The 25477-nt window shown below is 46.5% G+C and overlaps 1 protein-coding gene across 4 annotated transcripts in view; it reads right to left on the reverse strand.

The window, feature by feature from the left end:
- LOC307084975 (RNA-binding motif, single-stranded-interacting protein 3-like) overlaps positions 1 to 25477 on the reverse strand; it is a 205403-nt gene that overhangs the window by 119617 nt on the left and 60309 nt on the right. For all 4 annotated transcript variants that reach the window (XM_079749546.1, XM_079749544.1, XM_079749545.1 and 1 more), the window contains exons 3-4: positions 24440 to 24498; positions 2877 to 2968 (exon numbers count right to left, since the gene is read on the reverse strand). In XM_079749546.1, the coding sequence (XP_079605672.1) occupies positions 2877 to 2968; positions 24440 to 24498 (151 nt within the window). The remainder of the gene's footprint in view (positions 1 to 2876; positions 2969 to 24439; positions 24499 to 25477) is intronic.

Raw genomic sequence — 25477 nt, forward strand, 5'->3', positions numbered from 1 at the left:
GGGGAGGGAGGGGGAAGGTGGAAGAGTGTAGGCATGGACTGGGAGTGTGTGCACATTAAAAGACACACACACAGGCACATGCATGAAGACATACAAATACACACAAACAAATACACACACACACACACACACACACACACACACACACACACACACACACATACACACATTGATACGAACAGAACACTCTCCCACACCCACAAATGCACACAAACACATATATAAAAACACACACACATAATTGAAGACATAGACACACACACACACACACACACACACACACACACACACACACATATTTACTAACAGAACAATCTCTAACAAAAAAACACACATAAACACAGACACACACACATACACACACATACACATATTTAGACACACAGATACAGACCCTCAGCACATGCACACACAGATAGACAGACATACATAGACACATGCACACTCACAACAAAACATACACACCCAGTCTGAGATTCCTGAGCTCAACGTTCTTAAATGTAGCCCTGCATGGAGGTGAGTGACAGGGAGTTGCAGAGAGTGGAGGGGGGGGGGGGGGGGGGGGGGGGGAAAGTGTCCTTTAGGTGTCTTAATTATGGCTCCTCTCCTTCCTTCCTCGCTGTCACTGCTCCCCCAGGGGGCAGATCGAGACAAAAGGCACGGCGACGCTTCATCCTCCGTGTCCTCAGCCTCCTCCCCGAGCTCCCTCTGTCCCGATCTCTCTCTCGCGGCGGCGGTGGTTAAAATGGATCTTTTACCACAGCCTGGGGTGGCTGGCGGTTGTTCACCTCAAAGGGCTGAACTTGATTACCGGGCGGTGTTTAATGGACTCAACGTCCCCCGGATGGGGCCCGCTGAACGACTTTATCACGTTGTTTTGTGGAGGAGGAGACGTTTGTGACAAAGTGGAGCGGGGTGTGTTGGGGGTTAGGGTTAGGGAGGGAGCGTAATAATACTTAGAACAACATCGATACCTGCCTGGATTGCTCACCTGTTTTATAGACAATCTGATCTTTATTCCTCACCCTTTAATTCACCCTGCTCTCATTGGAGGAGTCTCCCTCTGTCTAATGCGAAGGCATGTGTGCAGACACCTTGGCAAACAGACGTCCCACAGACAACAGTTAATTATTGATGGGAATAAATTGCACTCTTTGGATGTTTGGCAGGTGAACACATGGCGGATGTGAATACAAATGTGCTTTGTGAACGTGTGTGTGTGTGTGTGTGCGTGATTGTGTGTGTGTATTTGTGTGTGCCATGATAAATAGTAAAAGATGGATGGAGAGAGGTTGAAGGAATCAAAGGAAGCATGAAAGAGGGGAGGGAGGATGTTAATAGAAGGTTAAGAAACCAGAGAGAGAGAAATAGAGACAGAGAGAGAGAAAGAGAAAGAAAAAGTGAAAGAGAGAGAGACAAAGACAGAGAGGAAGAGAGCAAGAAGGAGCTAGAGATGCAGGGAGGAGAGTCCATAAAACCAAATTACTGCTAAATGCCTCTCAGTTGTGTGATAAAGGAAGAGAGCTGCGGCAGAGAATGCCTGCATTTACGTTTATGCGTGCTGAATAGCGAGCGTTTGAAAATAACCTCTGATGCACATATGCTAATATAAAACGATTTTGGTAAGCACTGGCACACATGTGCTCAAACTGTGACACACACACACACACACACACACACACACACACAACTGGCAAAACATTGGTAAAAAGGTCAGCTCTTTCGTATTGGGACAAATGTCTCTCTCGTGAAAATATTGACCGAGAGGGGCAGAGCATTGCGGTGTGTGATTTCAATATCAACGGTCGCAGAGCTGCGCTCCCTTATCTGTATTCAACCAATCTGAGTGACCCAGCATTGAGAATATATAATATCCCTTTGACGCTGCAGCGATGTCCTGCCAATAGATGAGAGAGGAATCCTCCCCCCTCCCTCACTTCCCCAGTGTTGTAGGGGCTGCGCGTAACTTAAGCTAAGTCAACCTAAAGTGTACATTCTCCTAGCACACAGATGGCTAGCCCTGATACCGACATCAAAGCCAGGGCTTTCCGTCTCACTGTGTTTTAGATAGAGCCTCTCACAAGATGTGCTGGAACAGGCCTCCTCTCATCTGCTTCCACGTTAGCCATGACTCAAAGGGCACCCTTACACGCTTCGCCCACACAATACACACACACACACACACACACACACACACACACACACACACACACACAAACACACACATAAACAGGAGGCACATGAGGCAGGCTCCCACACACACAAACATTGACTGGGAAACTAACTGTATGCAGGGCATCTTGTGTTACAAGCGGCCCGTGAGCTGTCGGGCTCGCTGGAGCGGCAAGGCGAAGGCAGTGTGTATGTGTGTGTGTGTATGTATGTGTGTGTGTATGTGTGTGTGTGTGTGTGTGTGTGTGTGTGTGTGTGTGTGTGTGTGTGTGTGTGTGTGTTGGGGGGAGGCTTGGAGGTAACAGAGCATGACCAAGTACAGGGGAAGCCGTGGTCAAACATTGACCCGGCACCATGTCAGGGATAAAAATTATTTAATAAACCCACAAGCAAAAGTGTGCTCCTCCATCCTGCATTCACTGAAGGAATCAACAAACGGCTGTTCCTACGGCGACCAAATGGCGCATTGAGTGAATGTAGAATGTTGAATGTTAAACAGTTTGATAAAAAGTACGATGTGTGTTCATTGGACCACGGCCATTCACCCGTTTGGATTGGTTTTCATCGGCATTGCAGTCATGCGTTCGACTATCTGGTCTACGTCACATGACCGAACCAGGTATACGCCCTTCATTATGCGGTGCGGTACACACAGTGTTGGCGGCGGGAGCTTAATTGGTTCATTAATTGTGTTTTCTGCTTACCTTGGCCATTTGGGCCTGCACCCCGGTGGCTTTCAGAGACGACACTGCCTTCTGTGCAGCCGCTGGGCTGTCAAAATCCACAAAGCCATATCCTAAAGGTGGGAAGCAGGAAGAGGGCGAGAGACAAAGAGAGAGGGAGAGAGGGACAATCAGGTATAAGTACAACAAAAATAAAATATGCAGATGACTAACAAGGGGAATGACAGGCGCTTGGTAATTGTCAACGTAATAGGTTGGTAACACAACTACAGAGCTTGCCAGTTCTCATATCTAGTGAGCACTACATTGTTTGATAATTAGCAACGCTGACGTTCATAGGGGGATGCTATGCATCTTAATTAGTGGCGCGCATGAGTGATCTCGCAATAACAATCCGAGGCACGCGGCGCACACCTTCACCTCCGCACACACACTGATGCTCATTTGCATTTTGCCAACACATGCCAACGGACAGACAGGGCTGCCACCCACGTACAATGGATATATAATAGAACACACATAGAAAACACGCACACACAGACGCACACACACACACAGGCAGGCAGGCACGCATGCGCGGACACACACACGTGCAGACACACACGCGCGGACACACACACACACACACACACACACACACACACACACACACACACACACACACACACACACACACACACACACACACACACACACACACAAGCGCACGCATACACACACGCATAGCAACCAACGCATACACACAGAGCAGCTATGCCTGGAAGTATTCCCCATAGTAATTATTCCTGAAAGGTAGCTTGGTAAATGTTATTCGTAACACATTGACACATTGAAGCATAATTTGAGTGAACTACATTGTAATCATGTATATTTAAAATAAAAAACCCTAGGAAAGAAAGAAAAGTTAATATGCATTCCACACCCGAACATGAAAGCTTTTCAGTTTTAGTTGATCCTATGCAAGCGAACCTTCACTTTATTATTTTCATCCCCCAAATATTCCCCCTCTCCCCCGCATCTCCTGAAGATTGACAGCATACCAGGGCTGTAGCTATTGCACCTCCATATCTTGGCTAACTCTCTCGCACACACACACACACACACAGTCCTCTCCCACTAGTTTATATTACTTTCTCTCTCTTTCTCCCTCACTCTCATATTTGCCCTGACACTAGCAGCCTGTGAGCCCCCCCCCCCCACGTGTGAGAAATTCATCAGAGAGGCGCTGCGGTGGCGGTGGCGTTGGCGGCGAGGGAGTGTAATCGGCGACTGTGATTTATGAGTTATTGTGATCCCTATGACAGAATGTACGGGAGGCGGGGGTCGCATTGGTGTTAATTAAAAATCCTCGCCGCGGATTAAGAGCAGTGAATGGTGGCCTCTGATCCAGCGTTTTGGAGGGAAAGGTGTAATTACAAAGGGATCGTACCAGGGAGGGTGGGTTACACCTCTGTGGATAGCCCGGCGTGTGATTGACACACCGACACACGGGTACGCACAGACGCATGCACACGCACACGCAAGATTCTTTCACACCTATGGCGTGTGTAGTTAAAAAAAATAAAAAACGACTTTGAGTTGAAGCACTCGAAGCACGAGCGTGTGTGTGTGTGTGTGTGTGTGTGTGTGTGTGTGTGTGTGTGTGTGTGTGTGTGTGTGTAGTAATATGAAAATCATAACCTGTGGCGAGGCAGAAATGGAGCGGCAGCCCTGATTAATGGCCAGCTGTTAGGGGTGGGGCGGGCGCGCGGGTTTAATTGCAGGAATATGAAGAGCCGTGGTGAAATGGATCGTGTCATTTAGCCAACAGAATGAGGTGCATTTCTCTCCTTTTCCACGGCGAACAAAGAAAAAGGCCCCTTTATTTTCCCTTTGTAGGTTGTTTGAAGTAGTCAGTGCTGATTTTCAACACTAAATTTCACCACAGAACCTTATAGGCTGTTTAAAAAGAACAAAACTTGGTTTACACAAAGGCACATATACAAGCAGAGTGTATCAAATCAAACGGTCGATACCAGATTACCAGAGGGTATCAACTTGGGGTTCTTTAGAGTCTAAACTGGAAAAAGTGTCTCGTTTCTACAAGCTTTATCCTCTTAAATGACTTTAGCACTTTACATTTCAAAGAACAAGAAAGGCCCAGGAATAGATCCAGCAGCTGCTGGGTCACCTTTCGGGGCTGTTATGTTTGGTATTTTTCTAAAGGTGGGGTGTTAAGCAGCCCAAATTGCATTTTTAATAATCACTGCACCACCTGGAGTGCACTTATCAAACTTTCAGCAGGATGGTGATTTCAAGAGAACCCTGACCTATATTCAGACGAGGCTGAATGGAAGAATAAAGACAGGGAGAGGGAGGGCAGGGGTGAGAGAGAGAGAGAGGGGGATAGAGAAAGAGAACAGGGGATGGAAACAGAGAAAGAAGAGGGAGATCAAGATAGAGATTGAGGGAGAGAGAGATTTGAGGAAGACACAGAGAGATCAGTGTGTGTGTGTGTGTGTGTTTGTGTGACTACACTGGGTCTCCCCCATGCTAAGAGGGCCAGGGTGCCAATGAGCATTAAGGTAGAGAGAGAGAGAGAGAGAGAGAGAGAAAGAGAGTCAGAGAGAGAGAGAGAGAGAGAGACAGAGAGAAAGAGGGAGAGACACAGAGAGAGTGCAGGTTGTGTGTGTGTGTGTGTGTGTGTGTGTGTCTACTCTGGGTCAACACCCTGCTAAGAGGAGGTCCAGGGTGCCAGTGAGCATTCTGCTTCAGTTTAAACTGCTTGAACTCCCCTGGCTAGCGTGGTTGTAGCTGAGAAACATTAAAGCTAAGTGATGTAGCGTAGCGAGCTTCATTTGAAGTCCACGGATAATAGGGTGAAAAGGTTGCTTTCGCTTAAAAAGGAGCCACGGAAGGGCAAGTCTTTAATGTTTCTGAAGTATTCAGTAATTCTGCCTTTATTTAAGTCATTTGCAGGTTGTCGAAGTCTGTGCGTTTGAGTGGGAGTGAGAGAGAAACAGAGAGTGAGTATGTGTGTGTGTGTGTGCTTACATGTGTGTGCGCATGTTTGTGGGCATTTCCGCGAGGTATGTGTAGGGTTGGGCGATTTTCTGATAGAACTGTTTATCATGGTACTATATTAAACGTTTTCGATATTAATACTTTCTCAAAATAAGTCTCTTTTTACACTTTTTACACTTGCATTTATTTGAATTTCTCTAATCTGGGGCAATGCCCGTGGTTCTTGGTTACAGTCGGCTGCTGTAATTTATGACCAGAGAGCGTTTGCTCTTCAGTCTGCCAATCAGTGTCATGTGCCTCAGCACGAGGCAAGAGCCTTTGATAGCGAAGGTGCTAAAATGGAAGCTAGCGCTATCCCCACGAGAGAGCCAGCTAGAGAGAGCTATGACCACCCCATTCTGGCAGCATTATGGTTTCAAACCAATTGAGAAGGGGGAACCAACATGGACATAACGTAAGACATCACGTAATATCTCAAATAAAAAGTGAATGGAAGGCGTTCATAACTGCGTGAAAATAGGGCCAGTGGGGCCGGGCTGGGCAGTCAGCTGGGAATCAAGAGTGGCATTCAAAATCGACAAAATATAAAACAGGCAGCTTGAGGTAGACCGCATGCACGGTTGCAGTCAGAATCATAGAGAGTTCAAAGATATATACAAATTAGTTATCGTTTGAATAATAATAGCTTCCAAATAACCTTGAATATAACCAAAGGAATCACAATAAAACATTTGGTTTGCGTTAACGGAACAAACTTTATTCAACAGGAATCGCCAAAAGAAAACTGTATAATACAATTAATTCACAATAGGCAATTCTAATGCAATCAAATGAGGCGGCATAAAAATAACTATCAAATTAAAATGAAACGCAATAATTAAGAGAACAACAGAATGAAAGGCATATGACAGGACTATGTTATTTTCTAAATAAAGTCAGCTAAAGTATCCATTTACCTTGGTAGGCCACTATGCTAGCATGATCCAGGTTCTTCACTAAGAACACTAGTATTTTCGTTTTCTCTGCCTTTTAAAGGGACCATGTATGGATGACCCTTGCTCCGATGGCGAGTTTGTGGCGCTATTACCTTATACAAAGGTATTAACTTGTGTCCCTCAACATGAGCTGGAATCTGTCTGTGTTGGCTTTCCACTTAAAAAGTTTCCTCTCGAGTGGTGACAGGCCCTAATGCTTCCTTGTTCCTTTGGAGGAGTTGGCCCAGGGTCATGTTTCTTTTCAGGGGCCTTGATTCTGCACCCTCCCCCTCCTATCTCTCCTCCACCCTTACCACCACTGCTTAACGCTCTGCTGGTGCCACCATCTCTGCGAGCAGGTCCACCTTTGTCTCCTCCAAATCCTTTTCCTGGTAGTGTCCCTTGTGTCTCAGGACCAGAAGGGCAGTTCAGTGGCTGGAAGGTCATACTGGTCATCGAATTGCAGACATTATGTCTTTCGTCAGCTGGTGTTATCCTGATCCGAGGCAAGCAGCACATCGTTCTGGTACCACTGGAGCTTGTGATGTGTTTCACGGTGGATAAAATGTCTGTTAACTCGCTCATGTGCTTGAGCATTAATCTCTCGCAGCGCATCTGTCTTTTCCATATCCTTTTGTCGGCCATCAACAACAAACTGTTTAATTGCCACTACCTGCTCAAGAATTTTTATAAAGTCAATTTCTCCATCTCACAGTTACGTTTGTGCCAGTAAAAATGTATTAATACAATAAACACTGCCTAGATTGCACAGGCTTCCCTCTCTGTGCTGGCCAATAGCTTAGCTGAACACTTGCCACATCTCCACCTCACCAGAGAAGTTAACTTGGGCTAGCTTGAGCCCTTGGCTGTTTTAAAAGCGGTCCCTCATCAACACTCAAAGCAAAATCTGTTAAAATAAAAAGTATATGCTTCATTACGCACTTGGAAACACCGCAAAGTAGCAACACAAAGCAAAATCACTAAGTTCAGTAAGGTGTTTCATAGCTTTAATTAAAGGCGCTGATGATCGTATTGATTTGATTTGGTCTTTTCAGATACTCCAAATAGATATTACACATTATCGCTTTTTACAAAGCTTTGTTGAATACTCAATTGTGATTATTCAATCAAGGCATTCTACAGACTATTATTTCTGAACAGCAGACCGCTGCTATGATAGCATTACTATGGATTCAGTTCCTATATCATGAATTATAATGCTAAGTAGGCTAACCTTAAGAACTGCTACAGAGTGCCCGTTGCTATGGAAGCAGTTCCAACAGCAGAATGAAACTGACAATTTTTTCGCGTCGGGTCCTGCACCACCCTGTCTGGGTTTATTTCACAACAAAGTCGGCTCGCTGTACATTGCCTCCTCCATACCACATTATGTCTAGGCTGGATTAGCGTTATGAGCTGGTGACCTGGCTCATGTCCACCTGCTGTTTGCAGATGTTTGGGCCTTTCTCTTCCAGCTGTGGGCGAATACGCCTGTGATTGAAGATAAGAGTCCAGTCGTGCCTTCCGTCTTCGTCTCGTCCCCGGTGACCGCTGGGTTCAGTTTGTGCCCGGAGCAGTGAAGCCTTTGCCATTTCAACAGGGACACAGTGGCTTTTATAGTGTTTGCATTGTCTGTTGTTATAGCTGCTATTTACCCCTTGTCCAGCTTCCAAATGGCAGCTGCAGACCGGAGTGCAAGAGAGGTGGATGGCTGCGTTGGTCTCTGGAAAGAAACTCTTCTGCAGGCAACGCGATTCCACGCCCCGTTGATTCGGGGGAGATGGTGTGTTAGCTGATGACTTGTAGCGCAACAAATTTCTTGCTGACCACATAACGGAAGTCAGACTGTAGCTGCTGGCCACTGTCAGCAGCAATTGCACTTACAGCTTCATACAAATGAGCCCAAACGCATGCATACACACACACACACACACACACACACACACACAACTGCTTGAACTTTAAAAGAAGCCCTCCAGTGTGATTGTCAGAAGCATATAGTGACAGCTGTATGCTAGCATGCCTGAGTTTACACATGGCAAAAAATGTGGGAAACATGATTAGGCATGTAGCTAACAATAGAAGCCGCTAATACCACAATACTCAACATTGAATCAATCATTTTTTGGAAAAAGGCGGTTTTGTCCCTCCATAATTTAATATATTAAAGGACCAAATACTATACGTCTGTTTGCTTGTGAAATACCTCACAGAAAGTAAACCCTATTATTGGTGTTCATTCTTTTAAAGCAATCCACCATTATGTGTCCTTCTTCACATCAGTACTCTGAACGCAATTTATTTTTCGTGTTTCATATTAGATTTGGTAAAGTACCCATATAAACACAGGTATTTAGAGGTCTGCTAGTGAGAAAGGTGAGCAACACTTCAGTGGGTAGAAGGTTCTACTTGTGACGGTGGGAATTAGAAATTTGTACAGTGTAAAGCCCTTTTCCTTGCCTGTTGTGACATATTGTACAACAATGTAGGGCGACTGCAGATGCCTCAGATGTTTGTTTCGAGTTCGAAAGTGACAGTTCGCTTTATTAATTGGACCTATTTACACACATAAAATACTTGCGTTGTTGCTGAGGCAAAATAAACTGTCACCTTTAACACAGTGGAATTCATTGTTATTTGGCCTGAGCCTCCCACACTGACGGCTCCTGGTAGTTTTGGTTTGTAACAGTAATACATTAACACCTGACAGCTCATCAGATGTAATCTGATTTACTTCAGGCACACAGCATAGTATTTTTACCATGCTCCATTTGACATATTGTCACTGATATAAATGACTAATGCATGACTTATTTATTTTTTTACAAACTGTAATTGTTTTAAATAATAATAATTCAGTTGTGGGGTTTTGACAGCCATACGACGGGAAATTTAATGTTTTACACTTACCTAACTATCTACAGATCATACAAAAAAATCTGGCATATATAGTAAATGGGCATCCAATTTTCTTTCATATTAAAAACTAACATTACATTTATAAAGTAAATTAAATATATCATTTATCCCATTGCAGCACTCGGTGTGATGGTGAACTACCATTTGCATCAAAACACTGAAAACACACACACACACACACACACACACACACACACACACACACACACACAAAGAGTCATGCAGCGTCAGGAACAAAGACAACATGAACTGCCGTATTGTATTTCCTGGTCTGGATCTGGGCAAGAGATGACTAGAGCGACGGGATGAGGGGGGCGGGGACTGCGGGGGGCTGTCAAGATGAAAGCTGTAGTTTCACACAGTTTGGGTGGTGTGTGATGCCGCTGCCACTGAGCCTGCCTCATGTACCTCCTGTGTGTGTGTGTGTGTGTGTGTGTGTGTGTGTGTGTGTCAATGTCTGTGTGTGTGTTTGTTTGTTCATCGTTTCCTGTCTATGTGCATGAAACATATGAAGTTTTTTTTTTTTAAAAATCTAATAGTATTTGGAGATTCCTTCCTACATACATCCAACCTTTAGTTTCACGGGTGGGATGTTTGTGAGTTTGTGTGTGTTTGTGTGTGATCCATCCATTCACTACTCACTCTACATGACAATGTGAACAGTGACAGTGACTATCTGTTTATTTAGATATTCCTGTGTGAGCACACACAAGCCCCCGGCGGAGGCTCTATCAAGCCCACCTCCCAGCTATGACAAAAAAAAAAAGAATTGAAAAACGTCTTATGCGTAGAAGTGCAGATAAGAGACTCATTACAGCTCATGTATCAACATATCAATCACTCATGCATCATTCATGCATTCACTGTCAAATTATGCTAATCCTAATTGCGCCGGGGGGAAATTATCATTCTTTATCTGCTAATAGTCTGGCAGGTTTTGGGGGTTTCCTTCCCCACAATTTTTTTCCAAGATATTTCCATTTTTCACATTTCTCATATTCAGACCTAATGATCCCATTTTGTGCTGCATACAATAGGCTCATAATGCCTTAAGTATGAATAATGAATCAGCGACAAGTCATGCGATGCCACAATAGTACACGGGGGTGGGAGGGAGAAAAAAAATACCCAGAAAGCTGTGCAGTTGTTTACATCCGTGCCAGTAATCGAGGAGAGCTCTGAATGCTAGTCGGTGATTAATCGCCGTGGTTACGCGTTATGTTAATGATTGGCGTATTTGCAAGTATAGAAAGTAATTACGCTTAATGGAAGAGATAGATGGAGCACTCCATGGACAAGTATGCAGAACAGCACCTCTAATATAACTCTTGTGATGCAGTGCGCGGTGCCGGCCCTCTCATTGTAACTGTGCTCCCCGTCTATACATCAACCCCTGCTGCTTCTGCGGCTACCTACGGGTAAACTTATTTTTTTGTCCTGCCGCAGCCATCACTTTTGTGCAAAACTATGTGTAACTTCTTACCCCCCCCGAAGCCATCACTTAAGTTTGAGTGGCCCAGGACCGCCAACTCAGGGGTTTTCTCTCGCTAAATCAATTCGGGTTCGGGCAGAAGGAATCTCTCTAAGGCAGAGGCATTGCTGTGTGAGAGGGTGTTGCGTGAGGGAGGAAATGACGTGAGGCACATCTATTTTTTAAATAACCAAGAGGTTCTGTGGGAAGGGTTTTTATTTTATTATTACTAAATACAAAACTTAGAATCATTCTTTACAAAAGTGATTACAGCCATGAAAAAGCTAGTTAGTGGGGGTTTACAATTTGGCCAACTTCTAATGCCAGAGTTTTGGTAGTTTTATGGAAATTAAAAACTTTCTTTGTGGCAATCGTGATAGCGATAATATAAGTTTCAAGTGGACGTAGCATTTTATGAATCATAAATCTGTTTCTGGTTCTTATTCAGCTGAAGAAAAATGAAAAAGATTGATAGGTTTACAGCCTGGCTGAATACCATTCAATATGAAATCCCTATAATCAATCACGTTAGGCCGTTTGGACAGCCATTCACGTTTTGCATATGCCTAAATTTGCTCAGGAATCTCCTAATGGAAGAAAAACAAACAGAGGAAATTTATGAGAAATACAGAAGACGTTCTCACAAAATGCACTTCATCACGCCCAAGGAGACCCATACTGAGAGACAGGTGAAGCTGTTCCAATCTACCAACCTAAAACCAGACAATCACCATGCCAGCGGCTCATTCACATGAATTCATCTCTCCAAAAGCATGATTGTTCAAGTGAAGACAAACAATGAGTCCAGGGAAATTTGAGGTCTTTAAACTTGAAGACCATTGGTTGGAAATAATCCCCAAACTCCTGATTTAGCCTAGCATAACCCCCTGTCCGACATGACTGAATTCCCCTCCACAATCATGGCTCCGACTCGCTGATAACTCGGCCGACACCTTCCCCCCACAATGCCTGGCTAAGTCTGAAGGACACCGACGTGAGATTGCCGCCGGCGCTACATGCTACTGTTTAATCAATCTCTAAAAGCCGTAAAACCCCACAAAAATAGCCGCTTCGCCCGGGCAGAGCAGAGGCGGCTTCGCAGGGGATTACCGCTATGTTTGCTCGACATGAGTTGCGTCCGTGTAAGGATAGGGAAAAATAAAATCGAGGAGAAAAAAACTTGACAGATTTCAAAAGGGAGCACATTTATAGACGTGTTTGGTCCGCTTCGGGGGGGGGATAGGGAAGGGTCTGAATGGTGCGTGAGGTGGGTTGGGTTGTTGCGGTGTATACGGTGGCTGTGGTGAGATATACACAAACACTGAGGCAGAGCACTGGGGGTTTTTAAATAGCGAGATGGCAGCCATGCAGAGCGGCAGCCAAAGCAGGGCCTTGGGCGCGCTCCAAACCCAGAGAAGAGCATCTTGGCTGTGGATGCATTCCTCTGTCCTCTCCTATTTATTTTGATGAACCGACGTGTGGCTGGTGATAAATGTTGTTATTGCTGTCGGCCAAGAGGAGGGCTGGTGGTGTACACATGAGGCTGACCACACGTCTGTGTGTGTTTGTTAGTGTGTGTGTGTGTGTGTGTGTGTGTGTATGTGTGTTCAATATGCGCAAAGGTTTGGGATGCATGGCTCTGACTGCATCAATATAGATGAAAAGACCTATCTTCACACACACACACACACACACACACACACACACACACACAGTATATATAATTTTTGTTGACGCTGGACATCTGTGAAATATATATATTTTTCTATTAATGCCGGGTATGAAAATGTTAGCTTTAGGCGATATACCCCTTGGACCACATCAGTTCTGTCAGAGCATTAGTGTGGCAGAGGGCTGACACGGCCCCATGGCCCTAATACATCTGGATCCACTACAGCCAGAGCCAAGAGCCAATCACGCCACTTTCCATTCAGAAATACAACCCCCCCTTTTTGCACTTGTGGGGATGCTTAAGTTCAAAATGCTAATTGTGAAATTGTGCCCTCTCTCTTTGCTCCCACAACAGGCAAATATATGCATGCACACACACACACACACACACACACACACACACACACACACACACACACACACACACACACACACACACACACACACAAAGAAAGTCTATGCAAACATACTCAAGTTCAAACACAGGGACACACACATACATATATATATATATATATATATAAACCATCATTTACCATGTCCCCACACACTGCCAGCCCAGCTTTGGGAGGAGACACACCCATGTGTTGTAAAATAACTCGCCCAGAGATCTTTTATATGAGACACTGGCGGCGAGATATCGGTACAGGCAATTAACTTATCAACCCTGCAACATGAATTTATAGCCGGGCGTCCCTCAGTGCTCTATGGCAGAGGAGAGGAGAGAGGAGCAGAGGGGGAGAGGGGAGAGGAGAGAGGAGAGGAGGAGCGGAGAGAGGAGGAGGGGAGAGAGGAGGAGAGGGGGGAGGAGGAGAGGAGAGAGGAGAGAGGAGAGAGGAGGAGGGGAGAGAGGAGGAGAGGCGGGAGGAGGAGAGGAGAGAGGGGAGAGGAGGAGAGGGGAAGAGGAGAGAGGAGGAGAGGGGAAGAGGGGAGAGAAGCAGAGAGGAGAGGAGAAAGGAGGAGAGGGGAGAGGAGAGAGGAGGGAGGAGGAGTGGAGAGAGGAGAGAGGGGAGATGAGGAGAGGGGAAGAGGAGAGAGGAGGAGAGGGGAAGAGAGGAGAGAAGCATAGAGGACAGGAGGAGAGGAAAGAGGAGAGAGGAGGAGAGAGGAAAGGAGGAGAGGGGGGAGGAGAGAGGAGAGAGGGGGAGAGGAGAGAGGAGAGCGGAGAGAGGAGGAGCGGAGGGGAGCGGGGCAGAGCAAACGGCCCGGCCCTATTGGCTCCAATGTCCTGTATTGTATTTCTTGTCATTTTCTCTCCCAGATATCGGTGGGGCGGGTGGTGGGGTGGGGTGGGTTGGGAGGGGGGGCAGGGCCTGTCCTTGTCAGGGCGCGGCGGTGCGGATCTGTCGCAGGGCCAAGTGCCAGGGCACGGGGCCAGGCAGCAAGGCAGCAGCTCATTACGCCAGAGACACACTGGAGGTGCCACCCGGAGAGAAATAAAGAAAGAACTACAAAATAAAACAAAGACGATGCCGCCATAACGCGCCCCCCAGCTATGGGCTACGTGCTCAATAAAGTGGCGCTTCTGTTGTTTTATGTTCTTCTGAATGTTTCTTAAATGTTTTCCGAAGGCGTTTGTGTTTACCCGGTCCTGCCTGACCTTGGAGTTTTGTTTGTTTCTCAAACTGCCGGTTGTTTACGATCGGGACAATTCAACAATTTGGCAATTAGAGACGGCTATTAGCATCCGTGTTCCATTGTGGAATTTCATAATTGTAATGCATTAATCACACCTCAATTATCATCTCAAATCCTTAATGAGTTAATCAACATATTCACTCATTAGTTTACGATATCATTCATCTATTTACGATTTATATTGACAGCGCAATAACAGTATGGTCGTTTCAATCAACACGAATATTACAGTGTACCCGAGCCCTGCAAAATGGTCTTACTGGATTATTAATAATATAATTATGAAATGTGTGTGGGTACATTTACAGGAATAGCAACACCTTCTTGGAGGTCATTATTAATAATGATAATGTACGGCTCCTTCCGATATTAAAAAACCTTGAAAGCGTATGGGATAGAATCAGAGTAAATCTGTGTTAACCAGTCGGTTGCGTTCTCATAATATCATTTCTATTTGTATTGGACCTGGATATGTGGCGTTATGAATTTGCCATTCTTTAGTAATTAACATGTGACATAACATTTTCAAAAATATGAAGTGTGTTGAAGTGTGATATCACACGCCTGCTCTTGCTCAATTAAATAGCCTGGTGCTGAATCCGCTACTCAATTGACCAGGGAAAAGAGACATTGAAAGAACCAATGAATAATGATAACTAATAAAGTCTTCAAGTATTAAAAGAATACCTCTTAATCAATGTCGTTAGGCTTGAGCAAGACAAACAGTTTAACAGAGAGATCTCCCGACGTCTACAGGTTGTGTAACTGAATCTACTACGCCGTTTCTATCAGGAGCCTCTATTGGCTTGCTGGCCTAATTGCTCAGCCTCCACGTGTGTGGGCGTGTGCGTGTTCGTGCGTTTGCGTGTTCGCGCGTGTGTGTGTGTGTGTGTGTGTGTGTGTGTGTATATGTGTGTGTGTGTCTGTGTGTGTGAGTGTATGTGTGTGTGTGTGTGTGCTTTATATGAAGAGCACTTAAGAAAGAGCTCTTCATGCCAGACCTGAAGGGTGTTAATTACTTGTCAAGAGGTTGTTAAGATGGGACCCCAGGCCCAACACTTAGTGGCTACGCACACATTCGCGCACACAGAAACACACATATATAGATAAATTGCACTCATAGGCACACGCACACACACCACACAGAGAAACTGTTAAATGTGTGCAGTTCGTTTATCTCAGGTCTTGCTCACCTCCCCCTGTGGAGTCTGGGACGAAAATAGCTGTAGTGGGTGAACAAACACAGTTGGCTCCCTACACACACATGCACACACAGACACACCCACACACACACACACACTCACAGGCCAGGTAATACACATGCTGTTGGATACCATCAAGCCGTGATCTGTTCCCAGTGCAACGGCAATAATCCCTCCCCGCTTCTGGGGCTGAAGGGCCCCCCCAGATAAGAGACGCGGAGACGAGGTAAATATTTAAACAACGCCTGATCAATGTAAAGCGAGCGGTGTGTGTGTGTGTGTGTGTGTGTGTAGGGGGGGACGCGGTGGCCAGGTCAGGTTTGGATAAAGTGTTTAATAATCAATTCCACCCGTGGCACGCAGCTAACTCCCTAGCCCCTCCCTATTTCTCGCTTCCTTTTTCCTTTTCCTTCCTTCTTTCTCGTAAGGAGGCCGCTTGATTTGCTTTCTGCATCATTTAATTTCTACGGTGAACACATCCCCTCCTAACCCCTCCGCTCCCCCTCTCCTCCCTTACACACACACACACACACACACACACACACACATAAACATGCATCCCCCCTCCCCCCGACAGACACACACCCACACATACACACACACACACACACACATACAAACACACACCGCTTCCCGTTTGCAAGGGGGTTATGATTTATTCCTTCCTTAACTCACCACGGGTGGGGTCATTAGTCAGGGTTTGAGGGGGTGAGGGGGTTGGGAGCCACTGCATGGAGCCAGGGGCCTTGGCAGGTCAGTGGGTCGCCGGTGTGTTTCCCATTACCCAGTGCTGGTGGGCTGGGGTGGCAGTGTAAATATCACTCTATTCGGTGAGACATTCATCAGTAGTCGGTGGACAGGATGTGGTGTGTGTGTGTGGGGGGGGGGGGGCGAGGAGCCTGGGGTGTGTTGTGCAATGGGATACAGCCAAATGTCCCCAGAAATATCCCACATAAAACCGTGTCCGGGGGATATAGCGCGGCTCTGGTTGCTCAAAAGTCGTTGGGCTGTATAATCTGGTGGGATCTCTCCTTTTCCTGTCTGCCCCCTCCGTGAGAGTTATGGCGTTGTTCATCGTTCATCGGAAGATAATAAGTAGGATAAGAACAGGATACACATTCAAATTGGGAGACGGCGGTGTTATTATAATGTCCTCTCATGCTGGTGTTGCGGCTTTGCAGGGCGGTTACACTTGGGGTTTGAAAGGCACATAACAACGCATGCACCCCGATACACACACTCTTACAACCATACACAGGCAAACAAACACACACACACACACACACACACGATACATTGAAAAATAAACACAAGGCAATGTGTGTGTGTGTGTGTGTGTGTGTGTGTGTGTGTGTGTGTGTGTGTGTGTGTGTGTGTGTGTGTGTGTATGTGTGTGTGCGCACAAAAGGTCAGAAATGGAGGAATGTAGTACTGCCTATCTGGCTTCCATTTACAATGAGCTGGGCCAATCAGACGGCTTCTTGGTGTAGGGCCAACTTGGAACGTGAAAGCATCCCTCTTTATCTATCTGTGTGTGTGTGTGTAGCAAAAGGAGGAGGACACGGGGTCAGGGGACCTATGTAAAGAAGTGTTACTATAGGGTCTGTCCAAATCAATCCCATTACCCCCTAGCAATTCCTAATTAGTGATTGTGCAAAGCAAGCAGTAACATTTTCTTCTTTCTTTCTTTCTTTCCTCCCTTATTTCCTTCTTTCTGTCTTTTCTCTTAATTATTTCCTACCTACGTTCCTCCCATTCTCCCATCTCTCTCTCTCCCATCTCTCTCTCTCTCTCTCTGTCTATGGCTCCGGGCGTGCGGAGGCATTTACAGAAGGTCCCTGGCTGGCCGAGCTTCGGTCGGGATTCTCCGGTCAGCACATAATTCATTTCCAACCAGTGGGTGGGGTGGTGGTGGAGGTGGTGGTGGGGGCACAGAGATTCCCTAATTGGCCCCGGCGTAGTGTACAACATAAGATAAATGTTCAGATCCCGGCCTCGCCCTAATGACTAATCAATAATAGATGCAACAACAGCAGCAGTAGCAGCAGTAGCAACAAGGGCTAAGACAAATAAATAAGTAAATCATCGAACACGCCCCCGGTCTCCTGCTCCCGAGTGAAACCAAGGCCGCTGGTGGGGACGGCGAGGCGCGGCTTGTTTTGAACCGCGTCGCCTCATTCATCAATTGGCCTCTCGTTTTGGGGCTTTCTTTTCCACGCTCCGCAGAGCACCCGCCACACTCCGCCCGTTGACGGACGAGAACATAAATCTTTTTTTATAGAAAGTAACATTGATGATATTACCCCCATTATGTCGCTCCCTACTACCCCCCCCCTTCCCTCCCTCCTCTGAACGGTAATGGTTATGCGTCTGACAGGCACAGAGCACGCAGGGGTACGGATGCTGACACGGGGAGCCGCGGTGGATGGGATGGAGCTGGTTTTGATAAGGGCCCTGAACGGCTCCATGTGTAGGCAGAGCACAGGGTAGAGGGGCTGTAGCAACAAAACATAATCAAAGGCACCGCTTGTGGTTCTTAAATAATCCACGTTGTTTCTGTCCCGATTCAATAGACTCGCTTTGACACTTTGATCACTGATGAAAAAACGGTCAAAATTAGCTTTAACGCTGCAGGAAGCTAGCGGTCCTCCGTTGCAGTTTACCCTGCTTTAATTCTCTCAAGATGCCAGGAAATGTAACGCCTTTGGTCTGAGCTGTGTTGGCGACTGTCCCACACATACACAGACAGCTATAGAGGGGGTCACCGGGGCAGAGAAAGGAAGTGCGGTCAACCCCCGAGATCACACTTCCAGCACGCTATCGCCACATCTCATCAATCTCTCACAATGCAATATGGTGGGGCTATCTCTAGGCTTCACTCCAAGAGGAGAAAGAAGACACAGAGGGCCTCGTACTAGGGCCTGGGGGCCTCTTCCTACACAGTAAAACACCGCTGGAGCCCGGAGGACGTCTATCAACCCACCCATCACATGGGGACAGAGGGAACAAGGATAGGGTAGAAGCAGGCATGAAGGAATGACGGAAGTCAATATCAGAAAGAAAGGAAACATTGATGTGCATCCATGTATACGTGCACATGTTTGTGCTTTGTGCTTTGTATTTGAGGGTGCCTGTCTGTGTGCACATGGTGCTTGTTGTGGATACAGCATGACAGCAGGGGGGTGAGGGGAAAGATATAGACATGAGAGGGAGAGAGAAAGCGAGAGAGCTAATGGAAAAGATGAAGAGGCTCAATGAGAGGCCTGCATGGTGGGGGTGGGGGTGCAGGTGGAGGAGGAGGAGGAGAAAGTGGGTGGGGGCTGGTGGAGGAGGGCAGCAGACATACATGATGTGATGAGCGGCGCAGGTTGGATACATCTACTGCAGCCCTGCTACTACTGCGGCTGCCGCAGGTAGTAGCACCTCAGGCAGATGGCTGGGGAGTGTAGGAAGCCAGCTCCGGCCTTTTTGTTCATCTGTGTGTGTGTGTGTGAGCCGAGTCTGTGTGCTTTAGTGCGTGGGATGAGAGAGAGAGAGAGAGAGACACAGAGAGATGGAGAGAGAGAGAGAGACACAGAGAGATGGAGAGAGAGAGGGCGCTAGTGTGCGCTAAGGCAGATGAAAGTGAGAGAGAAAGAGACGCATATATATATATATATATAGAGAGAGAGAGAGAGAGAGAGAGAGAGAGAGAGAGAGAGAGAGAGAGAGAGAGAGAGAGAGAGAGAGAGAGAGAGAGAGAGAGAGAGAGAGAGAGAGAGAGAGAGAGAGAGAGAGAGAGAGGGCTCTAGTGTGCACTTTTTGTGATGTGGCACTTCAAAAAAGGCTTTGAGCTGAACAAGGACTTGTGTTTTGTGTGAGCAGACAGCCTGGTTCCAGTTGTGAAGTAGGATCCAGCGTATGGATCACTGAGTGTTTGTGTGTGTGTGTGTCTGCGTGTGTGTGGATATGGGCCTGTGTGTGGGTGTCACATGGTTGTAGGTTGATGTTTGAATGCTCCTTTATGCATTTATTCGACGTTTTTTTTGTTGCTGTATTTGTGTGTGACAACTGACCTGCAGGCATAGAAACACGCATTGAATTTTTTTCCTGCGGCTGCACTCCTACACATACTGTCTCTCTCTCTCCCTGCCTCTCTCACACAATACATCCTCCCTATTGCTCATTTTCTATTTTTCCTGTAGTGTGGACGCTATAGAGACGCTACTGTACTTCTTTGCAATAATACAACAGCAATATAATGTTCTATCTGTATACAATATTCAAGCCGACTGTATTCAATATACCTTAAGGGAACGTAAAGAAATGAAAAAGTTACATACTATTTAAACACTGAAAAGATTTGGTTCCGTTTTTAATGCAGAGGAACTGGAAAGATCCAGCCTTCTGCTTCTGCCTGCCCGCTTTCCTCTAAATGTCACAATATTGTTGTCAAGATCATCTCAAATGTGGTTGGTGCAGTGGTGTGTCAATCACAAGAGTGCTAGTCTGTCGATAATAAGAGGTTCATAATGGTGGGTGGGCTACGGGTAGGCGGTGTATGCCTTGTCTATCACTTGAGAGGCAGAAGTCGTTCTTTGACATCTGTCAGGAATGACTCATTCACATGATTCCATTACGGGATATGAACACCGTTATTATTACTCACTTCCTTTATGGAGGTGAGTAGCTTTTAAAGTCCTATTGTGTGCCACTTTAAAAATAGGTGGCGAAAAGTTCAAAAAGCACACTATATTCTACACAGTTTGTGTCTTTTTTATCTCTGCCGGTTTCTATCCTCCTTCCAGTATCATTGTTGTTGTTCAGTGGGATCTCTCTCACACACACACACACAGACACACACACACTCACACTCGTGCGCACTCACGCACACATACAAGGGCACACACACACACACTCGTGCTCACTCACGCACATACACGGGCACACGCACACACACACACACTCACACACATGCACGCACACATACACGGGCACGCACACACACTCAGGCACACGCACACGGGCAAACACACGCACACACACATGGGCACTCACACACACTCATGCAAGCACACAAAGGCTCACACAAACACACACACACACAAACCACACAAACAAACGTGAAGGGCACAGGTGAATGGGGAGTAGCGAGAAGCGATGGAGAGGAGTGCGAACGGGGGAGGAGTGGATGTGTGTGTGTGAGTGGATGTGTGTGTGTGTGTTTGTGTGTGGGTGACACACCACCACACTGTTGATAAGCTGTTGCTCTGACATTTAAAACAAACATGGGGGTGAGAGGGTCAGGTAGATGGGATGGGGGGGGGAGGGAAAGATGCTGTTGTGCTTTGTTGCCGAGATTGCAGGTGAACTCCCCGCAGACCCCCCGTGTGCTTTGTAGAGGCCGATCTCTCGCTCACTTTCTAACTACCTCACTCGCCCACCTCTCCCTGCATATTGAGATGGGAAGAAATGCGGCGCCGTTATTAAAAAAGAAGAAAAAAAACGAGAAAACGAGATGAGGGTGCGCACCTTCAGATATTTAACGTGCAGGAAATGATTTGGCTTTGGCTTCACACACACACAGGCACACAGACACAGACACACATTAGGGTAGAGGTTGAGACTAAAAGGAACAGGATGCAGCAACTTCCAACACTGTCTCATTAAGGCTCATGCAGTGTTTGAGGTCAACCAACGCCTTTTATTTCCCCCCGTTGGACGTGCTGTCTCTCACCTATTTATTTTTCTCTCTCTCTCTCTCTCTCTCTCTCTCTCTCTCTCTCTCTCTCTCGCTCTCTCTCTCACATGGGTTGCAGGGCAGGACCATGCTTTTCCAGTCATTAAAACGAAGCAAAAAACAACAAGAGCCAAAGTGTATGTTTGTGTGTGTGTGTGTGTGTGTGTGTGTGTGTGTGTGTGCGCGCGCTGCTTGGAGCTTGGCCTCCCGGCGGGGCCTTGCATACCAGAAGGGTGAGGTACGGGAAACACTGTCTACTGCTCCCATAACAGCTGCCTGCTGGCCGCTGGGCCCCAGGGCTACAGGGCGGCTGGGCGGCTGGACAGGGCAGGACCTGGGGCTGGGGCTGGGGGTTGGGCTGGAAGGCCCTGGACATGGAGCTGAGAGGAAGTGCTGGTCGTTGGGAACCAAAGTGATGGACCGACCACAGCTGGTCTCTGGCTGGGCCATTTTTGGAATTGTTTTTGTATCCACGTTCAATTTTCGGATTTATTTTATTCGATACGTGGATGTATGATCTTGTAGGGTCTTGAATGTGGATTCTTTTAAACAAACAAAAAATATTGTTTTTTCAAAAATCATATTCCAAAGTTACTGTTTACAATGTATGCTTTTCGGGGGGTTTCATAATAGGAAAAAATGTGTATGACAATATGAGCACTATATTCATTTGTTAAAATACCAATGAAAACGATAGCTTTCCCCCTCACCAGCCTGTCCTGCCTCCCTTTAGCGGTTACTGACCATCCTTCCTCCCTCCAGCGCTGACAGCCTGCTTAAGCCTTTTAGCGCTAAACTTTCTCTTAGCCTAGACTCCTGACCCTGAGCCCAAACAGCCAGATCAACCTGGATGGAGAGAGGGATGCAAAAAAAAGACGGCTTCACCTTGAAAGGCCATGCTTCACAGCCCGGGAAAGCCACACAAAAAGCAATTAAAAGTATTGATGGAACTTCAATAGCTCTTAAATAGCGCTGCCAGACACCTCAGGGCAACTAGCAGACTAATCTCTTTTCTTTTGGTTTTTTCCCTGCCCTCTTTCCCTCTAATTCTCGTGCCCTCTCCCTTCAGCTCTGTTTGGCTCCCTCTCTCTTGTTGTCTTTGACTCTCGTTCAGAGTCGGACCGGCCTTGGCTATTGGCAGCTCAATGCACTCAGGATGAAAAGCTTGGAAACAGTATTTACACCAGCGCGAGTGACTGCCGATTCAAATGGTTAGTCTTGAATAGAAACACATTATTCATTCATTAAAAAAGACTACATCCTGTAGCCTCATCCTGGATACATGGATACTTTTCTACTTTACCAGATGCTCAACTACTGCTGTTTTTGAGCTTTTACGATGAGATCAATGACGATGAGTGGAAGGTTGACCAGAATAATATTGAAAGTAAGTAGTAATATTAAATCATAGTAAGACTGTATTAAACATTATTATGCAAAAGTTAAATTAAGATATTATTTAGTTTTTCAATAAATACGTTTTTTTTAATAAATACAGGTGTGTATGCGAACACACACAAACACAAACATACAGACACACACACAAACACACACACAAACACACCATATAAATGCATGCATATGTATCTACAAAAGGTGATAAGAGAAGGGATGCAAACTAAAAGCTCTGTCATACCAAGCCTTTCATACAAAATGAGCGTCTGGTGCTGAGCCTCAGAGAACAAATCAAGCATGGTTAAATGTCTGTAATTGAGGCGAACGGATGACAAGTGAATGGGCATGTCCCGGGGACTGTAGAAAGTAATGGGCTCCACCCGCGTACATAATGTTCAATAAAGGCGGTGGATCGGATCGTTCCTCCCCATCAGAGAGGACTTAAAACTTTAGGATTGTGAGTCAACGTGTGCGTGTCTGTGTGTGTGTCTGTGTGTGTGTGTGTGTGTGTATTGGGGGGGGGGGGGGGGGGGGGGGGGGGGGTCCGTGTGGATGCAGCGGCCTGGCTGACGAGAGAGGTAATTAATGTTTATCTAATCCCAGCTCAGTGGTTAACCCGCTAATTGGTCCAGTCTCTCTCCCTCTCTCGCGAGCAGTGCATGGACGGGCGTAATTGTGAGCATCATAGCGTAATTGTGTGCGTGCTCCAACACACAAACAAATACATTTTAGGAGCAGGAGAGAGAGAGAGCAGGGAACGGGCGAAAGAGAGATGACACATGAGAGAGAGCGAGAGAGAGAGAGAGAGAGAGTGAGAGAGAGAGAGAGAGAGAGAAAGTGAGAGAGACACAGAGCAAATAAAAAGTCAGAGAGAGAGAGACAGAGAGAGACAGAGCAAAAGCGACTCATATCATCGCGACTCATGTGGTTAACTGTGGCTGCACTAATGGACTCTTCACAGACACTATCAATCTCCCACACACTCAGGATTTACTTTTTCCTTCTTCCTCCTGTTTGATGGCTAAAAAGCTCTGCATGTCAGGGAAAAGAGAGAGAGAGAGAGAGAGGGAACGGGAGAGAGGGAGAGAGATGGGAGAGAGAGAGAGAGAGAGGGAGAGGGATGGAGAGGGAGGGAGGGAGAGAGAGAGAGAGAGAGAGAGAGAGAGAGAGAGAGAGAGAGAGAGAGAGAGAGAGAGAGAGAGAGAGGGGGTGAGAGAGGGAGAGAGGTAGGGAGAGAGCGATAGCACAGGGCTGAACCATCCAGGAGTGGTTTGGGGGAGGGTGGGGGGGGGGGCTTGTTTACCGCCAGCCTTCCTGCGGCGCTCACACCGACATGCGGCTGAAACCTGCTGATTTACGACGCCGTGTTTCCTCCTCCCGCCCGATGTATACATTTACACCGGGGCTCGCACTCTACCTCCGGCTCTCATTACGCCCTCTCAGTCACACACACAAACTGACACACACACCTGAACATGCAGGCACACACGAACACACACACACACAGACACACACATGCAAGCACACGCAGATACACACACAGACCCACACGCACACGCACACAGACACACTCTTTACTTTGAACAGCGTACCTTTGCACTGGTTGGTGTTCTTGTCCAGGATGGCCTTGGTTGACACTATTTTTCCATACCTGGAGAGAGAGAGAGAGAGAGAGAGAGAAAAGAGAGAAAGTGAGTCAGCGATGTCAACGATGGAGTTGCTCTGAGAGCTTTCCCCTCTTCCTCTTCCCCTCTTCCTCTTCCCCTTCTCCTTCTCCTGCACTGTGACTTCTGCGTGTCCTTTGCGAGCGCGTGCTGTTCGCTCAAGACCCGAGTCCCGAGGTTCCCCCGCTGTTTAGCCACGACGAGCAATTTGCAAAGTGGTGCAAATGTCAAAAGCCACTGCAAAGGGAATTCATTTAAGGTTAATAACATTATGTGTTTGGTTGCCTTCCAATACATCGCCGTCCCCCGTGACATTTGAGCAACTCAACTGAACATTTTCTTTTTTCCTCCAAAAGGCTCAATGACGCGCACGCACATTCTTCAGTCATCCAGACACAGCCGTGTGTGTGTTTACGTGGGCTCGCGTGTGTGTGTACGTCATGCCGTAACTAAAGACATCATTAACTAAGCGGAATAGACATTCAGGAGCATTAGCAGTTTAGCTGTGGTTCTGGTTAAGCTGCTGCGCTGTGCGTGGAATCGGCATTGGAAAACAATTATTCATGCACGTGTTAGTAATGATTTCACCCGGTTCGTGATATAACGTTAACGTATACAATTTAACACAACATCACATCTGGAGCTGCTGGAGATGCTCCCACGGCCCGCAGTGCGCCTGATGCGATGACCTGCAGTGCCTCGATGCAACTGATACTTACATTTGAATAACTGTTAACAAGACACAACGATTAAAAACAAATTATAAACACATTATTGGCAATGTGCACGGGTGAATCCTTATAGAAAGTACTGTAACCAATTATGTTTATTGGAAGTCTACCCTTGGCAAGCGTGCGTTATATATTTTGCGCTTGAGGCAAGTTGAGGAGCTGCGTTAAACAGTAACAGTATGAAACTGCACAATTTTGTTTCAATACTTTTTGGACAAGACCCTGCCCGACCATC

This window comes from Pollachius pollachius (assembly GCF_949987615.1).
Source record: "Pollachius pollachius genome assembly, chromosome: 13".
In the NCBI taxonomy this organism is placed as follows: Eukaryota; Metazoa; Chordata; class Actinopteri; order Gadiformes; family Gadidae; genus Pollachius; species Pollachius pollachius.